This window comes from Pinus tabuliformis, chromosome 7 (genome assembly GCF_031772625.1).
Source record: "Pinus tabuliformis cultivar Carrire ecotype Pingquan chromosome 7, CPIR1, whole genome shotgun sequence".
NCBI classification, from domain to species: domain Eukaryota; kingdom Viridiplantae; phylum Streptophyta; class Pinopsida; order Pinales; family Pinaceae; genus Pinus; species Pinus tabuliformis.
In genome coordinates this window covers 1,385,148,568-1,385,169,916 of record NC_142293.1, presented here as the reverse complement: position 1 = coordinate 1,385,169,916, position 21,349 = coordinate 1,385,148,568, and the positions used below count along the sequence as shown (strand labels likewise).

The following is a 21,349-nucleotide window of genomic DNA, read 5'->3' as shown; positions in this document are numbered from 1 at the left end:
GTGTTAATAATTTAAAATATATAAAGAAAAAATATTCTAAAATTCTTTGATTTACTTTTATTGAAATCCATATAAAAGGCACCCTGATCTCATTTAACTAGTATTTATATTAATCGATATAAAAAACAAATTAATCTTCGCACAAATAATTAATTTAAAATAATAAACATTTAAATCACAAAAAATATGTAACTATAAAAAAAAAAATTCTAATTAAAATTATATACTATTTTCACTTATATATTCATTAATTTCATCATCTTACCCTAACCAGTAAATGGAAATATAACAATGAAAATAAGGAATGAGGAGTCACTTATAATAATACAGTAATAATTATGCTCAGCAGTACACAAGTAAAAGGAAAACATAAATTCTTGCTATATTCAAAACATTGAATGAGTATATAGACAAATTTTCATGAGAACAAATCTAAGAAAATAATTTTGACGCGTATGGGGAAAATAAAACTTTACATATTGAAGTATAAGGAAAATAAAGCTTTAACTTATAAAAGGGTTGGTTAAATATGAGGATGACTTCTCTATGATGAAAAAAACATAAATACCTAAAAGAACTCAAAAATCGTAGACAACCTATTATTTTAACTAAATAATCTTGATTTTCTACATCAAACAAATGAACTCAAAAGCCTCTTTAATTTTTATTCCATTTGGGTTTCAACCATTTCTTTTTTAATAATAGTTTCTATTATGATATATTAGGGATAAAATGGAATTTCAAATGGAAACCTTGAATTTCTCATAAAGTTGGTTTGGTTTGATGGTTGATGTAATATTTTTATTTTAATGGATATGAGGTTGATCACCTTATTAATTAATAAGGATTTGTGAGTGTGTTGTTGATATCAGGTATGGAAGAACTTGGTTTGACAGAGCATGCATTGAGGAGGTCCAAGTCGTTTCTAGAGTTAGTCATTTTCATCATTGTAAATTAAGAGAGGTCCTAGAAATCGAAAAAAGACCTAATAATTTAAACAGAGATGATGATTCAATTATTAGTAGAAGTTGGGTCCTTGTCTTGTCCTCCTAGTTTTTGAGGTTTCATTTTGGGATTTATTTTGTTTGTTTATTTATCTATGTAGGTATTCGTGTTCTTTTTATAGTATTTTTTGTTGGTTTATTCTTCATTAGAGTTTATATCATTGATACTCCATGTTTTCTTAAGTATTTTATTATCTTATTCGTTTGTAACTCCTTTTAGTATTTTTGTTATTTGTTTAATGAGCCTCATTGGATTATTAGTAGAAGTTGGGTCTTTGTCTTGTCCTCCTAGCCTTTTAGGTTTCTTTTTGGGATTTATTTTGTTTGTTTATTTATCTATGTTGGTATTTGTGTCCTTTTTATAGTACTTTTTGTTGGCTTATTCTTCATTAGAGTTTATATTATTGATAGTCCACGTTTTCTTAAGTATCTTATTATCCTATTCGTTCGTAACTCCTTTTAGTATTTTTGTTATTTGTTTAATGAGCCTCATCATATATATATATATATATATATATATATATATATATATATATATATATATATATATATATATATATATATATATATATATATATGACTTGTGCAATTTTATTAGTCATCATTGACACATTCCTATCATTCTCACACCCATCGTTCCATTGTTTTGGGGCACCCTGACACTCGAGTACCCTACCTAGATTTTCCATGGGAGCAATGGAGATCCAGTTTCTAGAATAAGTCACTCCCAAGGAGATTATCTCACCCCACTTGTTCTCAAGTTATCTAGGGGCCAATTATTAAAGGAATTTCTAACCTCTAATGGCCCTAGGTTTCTAGATATATCTATTTCATTTTGGAAAAGTCCTATATATAGAAACACTGTCAAGAGGAGAAGGGAGCATGTATAGAGTATAGCTCAGTGTTGTTGTTGGATTTCTATGAGAACTTCTCTTGCATGTGAGGTGGCCCCAATCTTGTAGTAAGTCGAAGGAAGGGTCATGCGCAGGATCAAAGAGGTTCTCATTGATGCACTAAGGTGTAGTGTACTTTTATCATTTTGATTAATAAAAGTAACTATGAATTATCTCTTCCATATGTCATGGTATTTTATATAAGAATGTGGTTTGACACTCGCTAGTGCATGCTAGCCTATATTTTGTGGAGGAAAAAAATTGCCTTGTTTGTGGTACATGTATGTAGGGAATTAGATCAGAAAGCTTGGAGTGGGATATTTGGATCGAAGCAGAGTCTCTAGTGCTTCTTCAGTGTTTGCAAAATTTACCAATCTATGACAGATATATGTATGCTTCTATTTTTCTTCTTGATGAGATAAATGACATGTAGTTGCATTAGGTTTTGAGAATTAATTTTCACTTTTTGACACAATGTTTGACTGGTCCAAAGGCAATATATGTCGATAAATAGGTCCTTAGATTATGAGAGTTTTTAGAGCTAGCAGAATTGACCCTGCCATGGAGTGTTTCCCTAGTTTTTTGTTTCTCCTTCCTTGCTATTGATTTCCAATTTCTATGAATTGTAGAGTCTTTTCTTGTTGATTTTTTTCCTTATCTCGCCACGTTGCAAGATGATTTTTTTAGTTTCGTTAGATATTGGTAAATTTATCTTTCAACTTTTGTTTTCGGGCACTGGTCCTTCCTATAAGTAATTTACAAAGTGACTTTCTCCATGGGGATATTGCTTGTAATGTCTATATACCCTTGGTTTCCACTATTTAGGAGCAACTGCTTCCTATTAGTAAATTTTTTAGCAGGATTTCCTTCAAATTTTACTAAAATGAATTTAGATTTGTCATCCTTTGTTTATAACTAATTAAATTTATAACTTCCTTAAATACCCCATATTACCCCTAAATTCAATAAATTTTTATATCATCAATCTTTTTGCTCCCTATCTAAATCCCTTCTTATTAAAATCATTTAAACCACACAAAATATTATTAAATATTTTATATCTCTTTCTAGATAGATGTCTCTTTCATCTTCTACCTGAAAACGATTTTCAAACAAAGCAAAAACAGGCCTACCATTTTAAGAAGATTCTTATCGTTTTCAAACAAAGCAAAAACAGGCCTACCATTTTAAGAAGATTCTTACGTTGGTTACAACATTGCCTATCATATCTAACCAGCCATTTATGCTCAATGTTTTTTTTGGCTTCGAAAAAATGCTCACTTGTATGGGTTTGGAAATTTTTACGATCGATTTTGAAAGTGAAGTCAAAGAATGTGGAATGCCTACAATCATATGGAAATTTCACTATATCTAGAGCTCGAAGAAAAGGCTGGGTCTAATTGATATGGTTACTCAATAAAGGATATTAGCATCCAAATGTCAATTGTGATGCCCCTTGGACATCCAATCTAATCATATTGCTAAGCTGCTGAGTCATTCCAATATTTGTGGCCACAATTTCAAGTTTCTTGGTCATTTAAAATCAAGGGCTTTTTAAACATATTAAAGAATTTCTTAGCACGTAATTGGTTTGGTATCATTTGACGTTGGAATATGCTTCTCCAAGCAATTTGGTATCAGAAATACGTGTTAGCAGAGAAAATCTTTGTTAGTCGTTAACAAAGTTAGAATTTATGATGTGCGAAATTGAGCAAATATATAAACCAAATAATGGCCTTCTTGAACTTTTATGAAGAAATTGAATATAAATCTATGATACGCCCATCTTTGAGTATGATAGTAAAGTTATTTATCTTCTTTTACACATCAAATTATATTGGTCTCCCGACGTTCGATCGTGGAGAAATTGGATATGAATATATGATAAACCGATCTTTGAGTATGATAGTAAAGTTATTTATCTTCTTTTGCGCATCAAATTATATTTGTCTCCCAACCTAAATGTTCGATGGTGTTCATTAGATACAATGTGTTTATTTCTAATTGTTCCAAATCTGAGTTTGTTAAGCATATCTTTAGGATTTCTTAGAGTCACCCATCTCAGAGTGTTTGCGAGACTGTAAAAGATAAAACATGCCTTTTTAGGATTTCCTAGAGTAACCTCTCTCGATGATCATTGAGGTTGTCCGAGACTATTAAGCATATCCTCTGGGATTTCCTAAAGCAACCATTCTCGGTGATCATTGAGTTGATATGTTTTTAGCATGAAAATTACATATGTAATTTTAGGTCTTAGATTGTTGGTCTTTTCGAAAGATATTTTGATTAAGTAAATATGGCCATTAGCTTACTATATCTATTGATATATAACTGTATTTTATTTATTACAGATTTTTTTACTTTATATATAAGATTGGTTTTTATTTTAAAATACATTATCATGATTTAGTTCTTAAATTAAAAATAAAGATAATCATTATTAACATTAATGAAAGTAGGTCATAATTAATTCAATACCACTTTCCTATGTAAAAATAAACTTTTGATACAAATTCACTTATTACAATTATCATATTGAAATATCTTTCAAAATTTATAAGAAGATAATAAACCACTTTTCTTAGTTGTTAATGATTTGAGAGGAAAAAACTTATACTTCTGCTTAGTATCTCTAGATGTCGGAGGATTAACATATTTGGCATATTTTCTTATCCTCAAGACCAATCTCCATTCATCCCCTCTTTATATAGGATGGTTTTTATGGAATAAATTATATATTAAAATATGATAAGTAAAATTATTTTTATTAGAGAAATTATATAAATATAAATTAGATGTTTTGGTAAATATATATATATAATAAGAATCAAAATACCATACATTATACTTTCACTTTAAATTATTATTATTATTATTATAATATTAATAATAGAAATAATAATATATAAGTTAAAAATATTTAGATTTAAAAACAAAATATTTGTAATCATAAAGATTCATTCACACTATCATAAAGATTTCTAATTTACAAAGAAGTTTTGATACAATACATAGGTCAATACCATGAATTATCAATACCATATATCTAAAAAAAAATGACTTATTTGAAATGAAATTTGTTCATATCATAGATGTTTTTTAATTAATTAATTTAATTAAAAGAAAAAAGTACATAATTTTTTGAGAGATAAATCTCAACTTTTGATTTATGTATACTACTAAGAATATTTTAACTATCTTGAATTAAATTTTAATATCTATTAATAAAATATTTATAATTAAATTAAAAATTTAATAATCTTACTCGAAAATAAATATACTAAAAAACAAAAAATCATGAGTAATATTATAAAAAATGAAATGAATGATGTGTCTCTATTAAGAAGCAAGAAGCAATATAGTGATAAGAGCAATATATAACATACAAACATGATTATATATTGGAATATTTTAAAAATTGAATAGATATGAATGAAGTTGGGTGTTTAATTTCACATCAAACTTAGATAAATATCAATATAACTTATCTTAACAACAATAATTAAAATGATCTTGTCATGTTCGTTAATCTGTTGCAGCCATACCGTTCGAGTGATTGACTCCCTACTGTCTCAACTGACAATATGTATTTTATGACAGATAAAAGACACGTTACAAGTCACGCTATCAATCTCTAAACTTCGTTAACTAGAAGCAAAACTCCCTTTCGTCTCATTGACTTTCTAATTTCTGTCTGGCTGCCTTCAGATTCTGAAACAAACGAGTGTCAATCTTTTGAAACATAGAAGAGTTTCACTTAGTTCGTTAAAAGTCGCTCTGGTTGGTGAGCTACACCGATGAAATAAAAAAGTGTCGGGGTTTGAAATAAATGTCTATAATAATGATCTAAAGTCATTTTTCTATATATCAATAAATAGATTGATTTGAGTGATGATAAACATGGAAATACTCATCTCAGCCGTTTAAATTTCATGGGTATTTACTCATATTGCCCATCATTTTACAATGTTCATGTCATTGATGACTATTACTAACTACGATAGTTATTTAATTTTTGAAACCGTCAATTTGGTGATTGATTTAGATTTTACACATACAAGAAATTTAAAAAAAAATAGAGAAAACAATCTAAACAAATCAGAAAATAAGTAGGGTCCTATGCAACAGTCACAATATTAAGGCTTTAAGGCCACACTTCAAGATAAACATAAACTAGTTTATAGTGGATCTTTGGACTTACAACCTAGTAGCAGAGGGATATGTGATTTGGTTTATATGGCCTTTTAAAATGAAAATAAAATATTGTCTAAATAAAAACAATGTTGTCCATATTTAAAAAAACATATTTTGGTAGTTTAATTAAAAATATTATAACGTAGCATAAAAGTGATGTGGTAAAAGTATTTTATTTTTACTCTCTAGAATAAATAAATCATTTCAATGTATATGTCAAATAACTTAATTTTATATTAATCTTTTAATTAAAGAAAATCTAAACTTTTTTTCTAATATCTTTTAAAAATATTTCAATGTAGAACTTACATAAACTATTTGAATATCCTTGTTAACTAATTAATTTCAGTATTAACTTGATATATATGTATATATAAAAACAAAAAGATAGATATATATGTGTGTGTGTGTGGATGCACACATATTTTGATGGCCAAAAGCTTTCAAGTAATCTTACTATTGTATATTTTGATGTGTTTTCAAGCATATTTTTAAGTCAATTATGCATAAAATCCAAAACAAAGATTTGTTAGAGTTGTAAGTTTAAGTTGTTCTGTTTGCATAATCTAGGATTTTCAAATAGTTGAATTCATTTAGGCATTGAAAATGCAATTTAAATAATGATAATTTATAAATATCCATCTTGACCATAAGAATCAAATATTTCAAAGTATAAATATTCTTTTGTATTTAAAGGAAGTTTGTAACTTAAGAAATTTCATCCCTTTAAGCCCTTGTTAGATCTATGGTTAAGATGGATCTATATTTATTACAAAAATATAGTCTTTGAGCCACACCATGTGTTCCAAGGTTGAGACTCACAAGACATGTGAAATAGTTGTTTTTCATTTGATTTTGAGAGCTTTATATAGTTTCTTCCGTGTTGGCACATTGGTAACATATCTGATTTGTATAAAATGGGTCTATTTATTAGTTTGATTAGAAAACAAATCTATTTTGTGGTTGGATATCGAAATCTCAAATGTGTGGTCACCAAGGTTAATACGTTCCCACATCAATCTAAACACAATTGGGTTTGTGAAATTTAGGTGTTATTCTATTATTTGTAAAAGTCTATTCTACTTCTTTGTAAGAAGATTACTAATTTCTTCAAAATCCATGCTTACATACTAAATTTTGCTTGAAATGTTATGTTCCTCACAATTTTTTTATTTAAAAGAAGCTTCAAACTTGTTTTATTATGTATAAAGTTTTCCTTAAGTCCAACTCATCAAATTGAAAGAAACTCATCGAATTAAAAGCCAAAATCAATTGTTCCTCTTCAAAATACATTATACTTAATTGGTTTGACCAAGCCACTTGATTTTTTAAAATAATATAAAACATATACGCCTATTATATTAAGTGATTAAAACTTATTTTATACTAAAATCCAAATTAAAAAATTTAATACCATGATATAAAATACTTATATTAACAAAAAAAATTCTTATATCCAAAATAAAAAAATTAACAAAAACATATAATTGATATAAGTAAAAATAAAATCAAATAACATAGAGAACCATTTAGAAAAAGCATGTCATAAAAAGAAAAACATACGTGGAAGTGAAGAATGCCTGTCAATTTATCCCTTGCTCATGTCTATTTTATTTTCCAAATACCATGTAATCTACCATAAACATAAAAATAAAAATATGTAATCTGCCTTGGAGATAAATATGAACATCATTTAATATTCATATTTTTGTGAGAAATCACATAGAGAACAAATAGTTGATGCGTTTCGAACCTATATCTAGGTTCATCATAAGGACAAGGATGAAGAGCAAGATAACAGACCAAAATATATAAAAATCTTAGAAATGCAACAGTAAATTTCCAATGGTTAAATATTTCCTTTCCTTTTATTTTTATTTTTATTTTACTTTGGTACTTTAAAGTTCATAAAAATAAAAATAAAATAAAAAGAAATATTTAACCATTAGGAACTTACGATTGCATCTCTGAAATTTTTATATATTTTGGTTTGTTGATCTTGCTCCTCACCGTGGTCCTCATGATGAACCTACATCTAAGTTCGAAATAGGCTAACCCTTTATTTTCTATGTGATTTCTTTGAGAAATATGAATATTAGATTATATGATATGATGAATCACATAAACACAAAACATCATTTAATGTTTATTTATTAAATTTGAATTTAATTTCTGCTGATTTTAATTAATGTTAAACGACTGAATTTGAATATAATATCATCAAACTTGTAAGCACTTCATGTCAAAGCTTTGGATTTGAATTTGGCATTATTTGGCATGTAAACAATTAATACTAAGGTTCCCCACTTTCATATGTCAAAATTGACGAAACCACTAAAAAGAAAACGTCTGCCTAATACCCGTAAAACATAATGTGAGTGCCCTGAGGATAGGGAAGAAATGCCGATATCTTCAATTGGGAGGGTCATCTCCAAGTGGCTAATCATATACCTGGATTTTAGAAGGAATAATTATCAGGTAAATTAGAGAAGTTATTTTAAAATATTAATGAAATTCATATATATTATTACCAAAATATTAAAAATATTTAATAATAAAAATAATATTATAAAAATAACTATTACTATAATATTATTATTATTATTAAAAAAACTATTATAATTTTTAAAAAATAATTATTATTATTAAAATTATTTTTATTTCTATATTCAATTTTTTGTGATTTATAATGAATTAAGCAAAGTCTTTCAGTAGAAATTACGTAAGATAAATTTTTGGTCAATGCGTTTCGAACTAACAAGTATGGTTCATCATCTGGTCCTGTGGATGAACCACACTTGTTGGTTCGAAACGCATTGGCCAAAAATTTCTCTTATGTGATTTCTACCAAAAAAAACTTTTCTTAATTATTTCTATTAATTAATATTGCTACTATTATCTAATAATAATATTATTAAATAAATAAATAATAAAAATAGTTTTATCAAATAACAAAAATAAAAATAATATTGTTATTAATAAGATTAATTAATTAATAGTTTTTTTTTTTTCTCGGTAAATCTATTCTATTCTATTATATACATGAAAACATTACAGTCATAGAGTCAGGTTGCCCAAGGCCGACTGTGGCTCTTTGGGTTAGCATTTCTCAGCTCAATACCAGCCCTCGCAGGGGCAGCACGTCCACACAGAACTGTTTCCACATCGCAACATAACACAACAATGTATCCAGACCATACAAAATCATCCCGCACAGGGGCCCCAGAGCAAAAAAATTCATCCCTCGCAGGGGCATCAAAAGACTTATAACAACATCCCTTACGGGTCCTACAAACATAACCAAAGCAGACATAGACATATACATAAACCAGAGAGACATAGACAAAGACGTATAACCTATACCAGACCTGAACAATTATGGAGGACGACAGAGTGTGCCAATGGAGGCTATTCCTCCGGCTTCTCCTCGAGAATTCTGCACCACCCGTAATGTTCTGGGATGGCGTCCCAATCTTCAGCCATGTTCTTCTTGGAGGTCGACGCCTCCTGCTCCTGAGGGCGGTTAGGAGTTTGCTCAGGTACCCCCGCTTGTTTTTCCTCGTCGTTTTCCAGGCTTTCACCTGGGAGCTCCTCCTTACTGCCCGAACCACCTTCACCTTCCTGAGTTTCCTCAATGAATAAAACCGAGATGTGTGCATTGATGCGGGAGTTGTCCCTCGAGCTGCCGAGAGTGAAGATGGCGGAGCCGAACGCTGGAAGAGGGTTCGGTCCAGGGTTGGGATTGCTCGCGTCCATGAATTGGCTCGCCTGGATAGGATTGGCCCCTGCCCTTCTGTGGCAGTAACAGCAGCAACAGTGGTGATGGGGCTCTGCGGCTGAATGGCGAGAAGAACCTCCTCGAGCAGAACCTCGTCGACTGAGCAGCCTTTGCCGGGGTCTAACCATCTTTGCAGGGATGCCGGTGGCTTGAAGCAGAGCTGCAATTGAAGGCCTTCCCGGCTTGAGATGCCCCCCAACAGAATTGAATCCGCTCCCAGCAGTTCTGGGACGATACTCAACAGAACAGAGACAGCAATCAACAGAATTTCCGAGCTTGAGACTTCCCTCAGCTTCTTGAATGCCGGCCTTAACAGCAAGAGCTGTAGCCTGGATGATAAAATTGCCAACAGAAACCTGAACTGCGTGATCCCAGCTCTGAGCATAAGCCTGCTCCATTCCCTCATCCTTCTTAAACTTCTCAACATTCCCTCGATACCTGTTCTCCATAACTGCACTCTGCAGTCTCCCCATTTCACCTGACGCTGCATTGAATACCCTGCGATCTCACCTTAGCCTTTAACTCCTCGGCGGCGAGAGGCATTGAATTCTTCGATTATACTCGAGGCAGCACATGTCTGGCATGTGGCTCCTCACTGCCACTCGTCCTATCACCCGCATCCGGGTAATTAATTAATAGTTTAATTAAATATCAATAATAATTAATGAATAATAATCTATTCATTTATTTATATTAAAAAACCTAATAATAATTATTTAATTTATTTTTTATAATGATTAATTAATTTATTTATTCGAGTTATTTTTAGTGAGATTTTTTGGAAGTTTTTCCAGTGTAATTTCTTTAAAATATGGCAAGAATTTATTGAAATCACAAGCTTGATGGGTAACCCTTGCACATTCGAAGTGCCCTAGGGGTTTCTGAGGGTATCAAATCCATATATACAGTAAAAAAACTAATTTAAATAACAAAAATCAAGATTTCACCTCAAATTCTTCCACCAGATTCCGGCACCAAAAGTCCAAAAAATCGCACTAAAGACATCTCCTTATTAATTTAGAAAAAATAAATAATTTTTAATAATATTTACTGAAAAATATAAATATTAATTTTTACAATTTATATTATTTTTTTTTGTTATTATGTTTATAATAAATTATTATTATTAAATTATTAATTAATTAATTATTATTATTAAATAATATTAATAATAAATAAAATAATAATAATTAATTAAATTATGGTCAACCATGGTTAACAATGTCTGAATATGATTGATTTTCATATTGAGACAATCTTTGTCATAATGTGATGTTGGACCATGGTTGACCATGAATGACCATGATTGACCATGGTTGACCATGGTTGATTTTCTTATTGAGCAATGTTTGTCACAACACAATGTTCGACCATGGTTGACCATGATTATAAACATAAGATACTTATATTAAACCCAAGATTAATATTCTAAAGCCTATGAATAATTTTATACCTAAGGGATTGATATTATAAAGCCAAGGGAATAATAAACCAAGGACATTAATACTAAAAACCTAGGGGATTATAAATGCAAAGGAATAATATTAAACCCGAGGGAATTATATTATAAAGCCAAGCTATATAAATCATAAGGTAAATATTATAAACCCTAAAATAAACATAGTTGACCATGGTTTACCATGATTGATTTTCATATGAAGATAATCTTTGTGACAATGAGTTGTTGGATCATGGTTGACCATGATAGAGCATGGTTTATTTTTATAGTGAGACAATATTTGTTGCAATGCAAAGTTTGACCATGGTTGACCATGGCTTCCATTGTTGTCATAATCTAACGTTGGACCACGAGACAATCTTTGTCACAATGTGACCATGGTTATTGACCATAGTTGACCATGATTGACCATGTCTGATTTTCATATTCAGACAATATTTCTAACAATGTGATGTTGGACCATGGTTGACATCGCTGACCATGGTTGATCTTCCTAGTGAGACAATATTTGTCACAATATCGTGGTAGACCATGGATGACCTTAATTGACGATGTCAAACCATGTTTGACTATAAAATAAATATTATAAACCCTAGAATAAACCCTAAGTTGAATATTATAAATCCTAAAATAAAGATTGAACCTTAACATTAATATGATAAACCTTAGTATTAATATTATAAATCCAAGGGATTAATATTAAAAACCCAAGGGAATAACATAGAAACCTTAGCATTAATATTAAACAATAGGAATATAAACCCTAATATTAATAAACCTAAGAGTTTATTATTATAATATTAAGGGATTAATATTAAAAAACTAAATTATTAATATTGAGAACCCAAAACACTAATATTATAAAACCAAGGTATCAATAAACCCAAGGAATTTATATTATAAACCGTAGGAATATAGATCGTTAGATTAATAAACTGATGGGATTGATAATATAAACCTAAGGGAATAATAAATTCAAGTCATTAATACTAAAAGCATAAGGGAATAATATTAAACACAAGGAACTTTTATTAAATCCAAAAGAGTACTATTAAACCTAGGGTATATAATATTAAATCCAAGGCAATACTATTAAACACAGGGCATGTAAACCCTAAAATAAGTATTATAAACCCTAAAACAAACAAGGTTGACCATTGTTTACCATGGATGATTCTCAAATTCAGACAATCTTTATCATAATGCGACAGTCGAGCATGGTTGACGATGATTAATTTTCATACGAAGACAAGCTTTGTGACAAAGAGACGTTGGACCATGGTTGATTTTCATATAGAGACAATATTTGTCACAATGTGACCATGGTTGACCATGTTTGATTTTAATATTGAGAAAATATTTCTCATAATGCGACGTTGGACCATGGTTGACCATAGTTAATCTTCATAGTGAGACAATGGTTGACCATGTTTTTAGCATGATTGATTTTCATATTGAAACAATCTTTGTCGCAATGTGACATTGGACCATGGTTGATTTTCATATTCAGAAATTTTTTGTCACAATCGGATGTTGGGCCATGGTTGACCATGATTATAAATGAAAGGGATTTATATTAAGCACAAGGGATTAATATTATAAATCCTATTAATAATAGTACACACTAGGAAGGAAAGTGCCTACATATGTATACGTTCTTTTTGTTTTGTTAACCCATGTGTATACGTAGATTTTATGAGGTGAACCTGCGTATACAACTTACAACATCCTGAATTCCAGAGCGGGATGCTTCGTACGGGGCTAGGGTAATAGCCTAGGGTTTTTACGGTTACTGCAGATAGGTGTCTCTGTTCCGGCGCTGCACTCTGTCTTCCTTGCCATTTCCGTCCACACCCGTCGCTTTCAGTTATAGACCTCTGGCTGAAAATGGGGGACAATATGGAGGTTGAGGCGGTGGATTATTCCGAGGAGCCTTTTCCTGATCGAGTTATCTTTGGAAACCCTAGCTTCTCCCGCTCTCAGCTGCTTGACTCCGCTATTTCGCTATCTTTCCCGGAACCGCCATTGTCCTCGCCTGTCGTCTCCTTTCCTCGGCATAGCTCGGATCCCCTTCCCTCCGGGTCGCATTCAGTGGACTCTTCAGGCTTTGAAGTACCACCTTTGTCACCGGGTACCCTCCACATCCTATCCTCGCACACTCCCCCCTCGCCCTCCTTTGACCCGCATTCATCTATCTTCACTATTCCCTCTGTTGATATTCCGGTGACCACAGCTACCCCTCACCCTCCCTGCTCGGGTGCTCGACCATCTGGCTGTTTTGAGACCCCTGCGGTTAAGGTTAGGCCGGAAAAACAAACCCCTCCGGAAGGCATCCCAAACCCTCTGGTGGACCACCCATCGGCTCCTCGCACCAGCAAAAAGAAGACTAAGTGCGTCAAGGCGACATCAAAAGATATCACCATCAGATTTGGAGAGACCTCGGCTATCGGTGAATTTGCTATCATGGCTCGCACGGTGCTGGTCGGACATGTACGTGGTCGGGCGTATTCAGCCAACAGGCTGTCACAGTGGGTTAAGGAGATTTGGGGTGGTATCCTGATGGAATTACCTGAGGTCCATGTTTTGCCCAGGGGTTGGTTCTCCCTGCACTTCTCAAAGGAAAATTACACGGACCTGGTACTGGCCAAGTACTGGCACATTGAGATGGCCCCGGTCCTTCTTAAATGATGGAGCCCATTATTCGATCCTGAACATGAACAAATTGGGGCAGGGCCACTCTGGGTTCGCCTGCCAGGGCTACCACTACAGTTCTGGAATGAGGAGGTCTTTATCAGGATTGGCAATGCTTTGGGTACTTATTTAGATCATGACCGTACCTTTGTGGAATCCAAAAACAGAACACTTGCTCACATTTTGGTCCATTTGGATACACGTGAGGGCTTGGAGGAAAATATTACTCTGCAGTGGGGGAAGTACATCAGAGTCCAGATCTTAGACTACGAAGGGGTGCCATTTCACTGCAGACGATGTCACAAGGTCAGACATCTCTTCAAAGAATGCCCTCTCAATCGGAGAACAGAGGACTCACCTAAAATCATGCCTGCACCATCCAGGGAAAATTCTCCAGTCGGTTCGCGCCCCTCGCCCTCGGGTCCAGCACCAGCGGTCATCCCTCCTCCATCAATGACTGTAGACAGTGGCTCCAGACTGTCTTCGCCTCCGATGACCAGGGCCCAATCTGCTGCGGAGGCCACGATTGCTTCGGGTATCTCTCTGAACCCTCCTCTCTCATCTTTTGATTTTACCTCGCATATGGCAGCCTCTCTGATTCTGTCTTCTATTGCTCATTGTATCATGTCCACTCCTCCGCCCATTGTCACTACCGCCCCCACTAATTCTGCTCTCCCTACATCCGCTGCATCATCATCAACCTCAGGGCTGTCACCCCCTCACCAATATTTCCTTCGCTCCAGGTCACACACCAAGGAACCCCCGGTCGGTCAGACTGGTCTAGGTCTTATGATGCCTGGTGTCATACCCCTATCATCCAGGGGTCGAAAGTCAGATCTCTCCAAGGCTATCAGGAGGGCTGGGGCGGAGGTCGCTTCCGGTCGCCAATCCACTATTGATGGGGTCCTTAGAGCAGGACATACCCCGAGAGGTGTCCCTCCATGAAGTGCTTGTCTTTTAATTGCAGGGGTTTAGCTAGTGCCCCAAAGAAACTAGCCTTGAGGAGACTACTTGAGACCGAACCGACTCGCATTATCCTACTTCAGGAGACTCTGGGTATGGCTGAACAAATCTCCCACTCTCTCCAATCTTTGATCCCGAGCTGGTCATTTGTAGCCCTAGATGTTGTGGGGAGGTCTGGGGGTCTGGCTATAGGATACAACCCCCAAACAATCAGGGTTGATGCATCTTGGGGGGGATCGGGATACTTGGGTCTGGATATTTTCTCTGCGGACCTAGGTATGACCCTCAGAATTGTGAATGTGTATGGACCCTGTCATCAAAGGGAACAGTTCTGGCAGCGTCTTCTAAACCTATCCCTTATGAATTTTGAGCGTACTATTGTTGGAGGGGATCTAAATTTTTCTCTAGGATTCAGAGAATCATGGGGATCTGCAGCCCAAATTGATGCCATCTCGGACCATATGACTAATCTACTGGAGCAGACTAACTTCATTGATGTCCCCATGCAGAAACCGCTACCCACCTGGAGGAACAGAAGGGTGGGTGATGCTGCTTTAGCTCGCAGACTTGACAGATTCTTAATGAAAGGACCTCTCCTCCAACAGCTGCATCACTACAGACAATGGGTGGGTTCGGGGGGTGTATCAGATCACTCACCCATCTATCTGGAAATTCAGGGGCCTTTCAAAAAGCTGAAAGCCCCATTCAAATTCAACCATGTCTGGTTAAGCGACCCTTCATACATCAAGTTGGTTTCTGACTTCTGGAATGCAAACCCTATTAACCGAGTTGAGTCCTTTGCAAAAGGATTTTGCAACAATCTCTCAGAGATCAAACATCTCTCGATTAAATGGGCTAGGGAGAAACATGTCCGGGAAACCACACAGCTATCTAATATTGAAGCTGAACTGAGCACTTTACTTGATGATCGAAGCTTGGGATTCATATCTGCAGAGGAGAAGATCCGACTGATTGAGCTTGAAAAACAGAAGGCCAACATCCTAAAGGAGCGCGAGGAATCCCAGAGGCTGAGGAGTAGAGCTATATGGTTAAAAGCTGGGGATGATAACACGAGGTTCTTTCAAAATTTCGCCAAGGGCCGAAAGGTATCTAACACCATATGGAATCTTCCTATGCCAGAGGGAGGACTTGCAGATACCTTTAATAAGCTAGCCCACCTTGGTACTACACACTTCAGGAACCTCTACAAATGTCCTCGCGAAGCAAACCTTCCTGACATCATTAATGTGGCAAGACACTTTCCAAGGTTTGTCAATGAGGATGAAGCAGAAGAGCTCTTTGCACGAGTTAGCCTTGGTGAACTTGAAGGCACGTTAAAATGGTTCAAGAAAGATAAGAGCCCTAGCTCGGATGGCTAGACCATCGAATTCTACCTGGCTTTTTATGAGTTACTGGGGCAGGACCTATTGCAAGTAGTGGAGGAAAGCAGAATATCTGGTTCCCTATACCATGCCATCAACTCGACCTTCATCGCTCTCATACCAAAGTCTGACGCCCCATCCTCTTTTGATGATTACAGGCCTATCTCCTTATGCAACTGCCTATATAAGATTATTTCAAAGATTATCGCAAATCGACTCAGGCCGATCCTCTCCAGGCATATTTCCCCTCAACAATTCGCCTTCCTTGAGTCCAGACAGATCCATGAAGCCATAGGTTCAGCTCAGGAAGCCATACACTCCATCTGGACCAAACACCTTAAAAGCATCATCCTCAAGATTGACTTATCCAAAGCTTTTGATCAGGTTAGCTGGCTGTATATTAAGATGCTGCTGATTCATCTGGGCTTCCCTCACAATTATATCTCTTGGATCATGGCCTGCATCACCACCCCCTCCTTCAGTGTCCTCATTAATGGCTCGGCCTCACACTTCTTCCACTCTGAAAGGGGGCTTCGGTAGGGCTGCCCATTATCCCCACTTCTTTTTCTTATTGTCATGGAGGGGCTGAGCCGTTTGATTGCATCTGCCAAAAGGGATGGAGATATCTGTGGACTCAAGATCACTGAGGACTGTTACATCACTCATCTCCTTTTTGTAGATGATGTGCTTATCTTACTTGATGGCAGCATCCGGGATTCCAGATCATTTTCCAAGATCCTCCTTCTCTTCTCATCCACCACTGGAATGCTTGCCAACCAATCCAAATCCACCATAACCTTCACCCGCACCTCTGTACATGAATCCCAATTTGCGCTCCAGGTCTTCCCCTACAGTATACATCCCATGGATAGAGGTCTTAAATATCTGGGTTATTGGCTCAAGCCCACTTGCCACAAGATTGCAGATTGGGTCTGGCTGGTGGCAAAATTGGAGAAGAGACTATCCATATGGAGTCATAGATATTTGTCCAGGATGGGTAGACTAGTGCTTATCAAATCGGTCCTGGAAGCTACTCCAGTTTACTAGATGGCTCTTGCATGGATTCCCAGGAATATTTTATCCAGATTGAAGCAATTATGTAACAGATACCTATGGAACGGGAATCAAGACAAAAGATTATTTGCATGGATCAGTTGGCAAAAAATCGCAATACCAAAGAAATGGGGAGGATGGGGGCTGAAGGATCTCCCCCAATTTGCCCAAGCCCTAGCTGCCAAAATGGGTTGGACTTTGTTGACAGGTCAGAATCTATGGACTCACATCACATACCATAAATACATCTGGCCACAAAACTTGTTGGACTGGGCTCGTCTTCCCTCTTGGTCGTCGATGGGTTGTTCATCTGTATGGAAGGCATTGATCCACTCCCTCCCCCTTATTAGAGACAACCTGGCATGGAGAATTAATGATGGATCCTTGGGCAGGATAGGACTGGATCCATGGATCGGATGTGGAGGAAGACATATCCTATCTAGAGATCTCATTGTATATTTACATGCACATGGGATCATGTTTTTCTCACACATAGCAGACCAACAAAATTCGAATATATTTTCACAAGCTTGGAAATCGGCACAGCAGATCGACCTTCCTCCTCGATGGCACCAAGAATGGAAAGATTATGTTCAAGCTCTCCTGGAATCCCACATCAGATTAAAAGAGGGGCCTGATGAATTAGTTTGGAGCCTGGACAATGGTATATACTCCCCAAAGGCTGGATATTGCGCACTGATACAACACAAACAACCAGATCCGATTATGAATTGGTGGTGTCACATCTGGAAGCTTACTGCACCCCCGCGCACTAGACTTTTTTTTTGGTGCATTCTTAAAGACATAGTGCCCACGGGGGAGCATCTGACACACAGAGCTATCTTTGGACCAACATGGTGCATACTGTGTAAGCAAGAATCAGAATCCACGGAACACATCTTCCTACTCTGTGCGGCAACACAAACACTCTGGCAGAACTTATCCACATCTATCGGTTTCACGGGTTTATGGTCTGGCAATGATATTCTTAGAGCATGGGAGGACTGGTCTGGAAGGAACAATGGGAAAAAACTACTGTGTCTTCCCTTGATTGTCAGCTGGTCTATCTGGCAAGCACAAAACCGGTACATATTCGATAATAAATCTGTGAGCTGGCCACACATTGAAGCTCGAATTATCTCTGCATATCATGAACTGCCGGACCCTACTCCTCCTAGAGAATGCCGCACACACCCACCTCCCAGCATTGACAAAGCTACCCCCTGGGCCTTTTTTGATGGGGCCGCAAATCAACAAGGCTGTGGAGGGGGCTTCATTCTTTACATCAATGAACACCATTTTTACAAAGTAAAAATGGGATTAGGAGTGGGCACCAACAATTTCGCTGAACTCATTTCCCTCCGTCACCTATTGTATTTCTCATTGAGACAACAGTGCTTCAATTTGAACATATTTGGGGACTCAAAGATTATCATTAATTGGTTCAATAGCATTTCAGTTTGCCACATACACACACTCAACATTATTCTAAATGAGGTGAATACATTCAAGGCGGAATTTAACAATATCTCTTGTAATCACATTTACAGGGAACATAACAGCAGCGCTGACCAACTATCCAAGGAGGCCGCGTCACTACCCAGAGGTGATTGGATAATACAAGAGCAGAGGGGGGCTGATGAATTTCGTTATTACCATCGGCCGTATATGGATCAGTAGCAACAGGGGGCTCCCAGCCCCTGACTTACAAATATAATTGAAAAGAACATACAAATGTAATTTTTTGAACTTTTTTGATAGTATATATATGAGATATCACACTGAATGGGGTCCTGCGAGGCCTATGTACAGGCGAAAATAGATATATAACAGTATATAAACATCAAATTTTGTTTTTAAAGCAGATCATCCTGCGTGGTGTATCTAAATAGCACAGAGTCTCCCATAGACTCAGTTTACAACATATGCAAACACATATACAATATGTAATTTTCTCTATCTAATGAAAATTACAGATTTTTCCAGTGGAAAAAAATAGTACACACTAGGAATATGAACCCCTAGATTAAAAAACCCAAGGGATTAATATTATAAACCTAGGTATATAAACCCTAACACAAATACTTTAAACCTTAAAATAAACATAGCTAAACATGGTTTACCATGGTTGATTTTCATATTGAGACAATCTTTGTCACCATGTGACATTAGACCATGGTTCACCATCGCTAATTTTCATATTGATACAATATGTTTTGTAATGTTAAACTAGAACATGGTTGACAATATTTGATCATGGTTGATGATCACTGACAATGGTTGACCATGATACATTTTCATATTTAGACAATCTTTATCATAATGTGACGTTGGACCATGGTTTACCATGGTTGATTGTCATATTGAGACAATCTTTGTCACAATGCGACATTGGACTATGGTTGACAATGATTGATTTTTGGATTGATACAATATTTGTCACAATATGACTTTGGACCATGGTTGGCCATGATTATAAACTGAAGGGATTTATATTAAACTGTAGGATTAATATTACACACCCTTAAGTAATATTATACCCTAGGAATATGAACCCTTAGACTAATAAACCCAAGGGATTATAAACCCAAGGTATGTAGAACCTAGAGAAATACTAAAAACTCTAAAATAAATATGGTTGACCATGGTTGATTTTCATGTTGAGACAGTCTTTGTCACAATGCAACATTGTACCATGATTGACCATGGTTGACCATGATTGATTTTCATATGGAGACAATCTTTGTCACAATGCCACGTTGGACCATGGTTGATCATGGTTGACCATGATTGATTTTCGTAGGAGACAATATATATCACACTATGATGTTGGACCATAGCCCTAAAAAACATCAAGAATAACAAAAACATTATAATCTTAAAAGCCGACAAAGGTAATGCCACGGTTATCATGAACAGAACTGATTATGAGCATAAAATGGAAGATCACTTAAACAATAGTGGCTGTTATAGAGTTTTGAACAAAGACCCTAGCAGCAAAATTCTTCGCCAAGTAAGTGACAAAATTAAAAGCTCCTCTCTTGATGCCACCATTAAGAAAAGATTAATTCCTAGCAGTGCCATTATCCCTAGAATTTATGGAGTTCCTAAAATCCATAAAACGGGTGTCCCTTTAAGACCTATAGTAAACACTATAGGATCTCCCACTTATTGGTTAGCTAAATATCTAGCGAGCAAACTTAGACCTTTATGCGGTAATACTCCCTCTTACATCAAAGATTCTGCTTCCTTCATAGATTGGATTAAAAACCTAGAATTTAATGACAATGACCTCATGGTTAGCTTTGACGTGGTGTCTCTCTACACTATGATTCCTGTGGATGAAGCCCTAGAAGTTTTGAAGAAAATCACAGACCCTGAAACAGTGGATCTTATAAGTATTTGTCTTAAATCCTCATACTTCAGTTTTAAGGGAAAAATTTATGAGCAAACTCATGGTGTTGCAATGGGTTCCCCATTATCACCATTGATTGCCAATCTTTACATGGAACACTTTGAGCAAATGGCCCTTAAGTCTTTCCCCTTCACCCCTGAAGAATGGAAGCGATATGTAGATGACATTTTTGCTAAATGGAGCCATGGTTTGGATAAGCTGAAGGAATTTTTAGCTCATATAAATAGCCTCTCTAAACACATAAAATTCACCATTGAAATTGAAAAAAACAACCAGCTCCCCTTCTTAGATGTCCTTCTTACCAAGAAAAATGGTAAGCTTAGCCACCAGGTCTTCAGAAAACAGACTCACACTGACAGGTATCTTCATGCTAACTCCCACCACCATCCTAAACAAAAATTTGGTGTCATCAAAACCCTAACCACCAGAGCCTCTAGAATCTCTGACCCGGAACATTTAGAAGAAGAACTTGCCCATCTCCATGAAGTCTTTTTAAACAATGGCTATCAAAACCACA

The 21,349-nt window shown here is 35.5% G+C and overlaps 1 protein-coding gene across 1 annotated transcript; it reads left to right on the top strand.

The window, feature by feature from the left end:
• The first annotated feature begins 15,077 nt into the window (after nt 1–15,077).
• LOC149252809 (uncharacterized) lies at nt 15,078–16,361 on the top strand. The gene has a single exon (XM_089454282.1). The coding sequence runs from the start codon at nt 15,078–15,080 to the stop codon at nt 16,359–16,361; it is 1,284 nt and encodes a 427-aa protein (XP_089310408.1).
• Nucleotides 16,362–21,349: the final 4,988 nt, after the last annotated feature.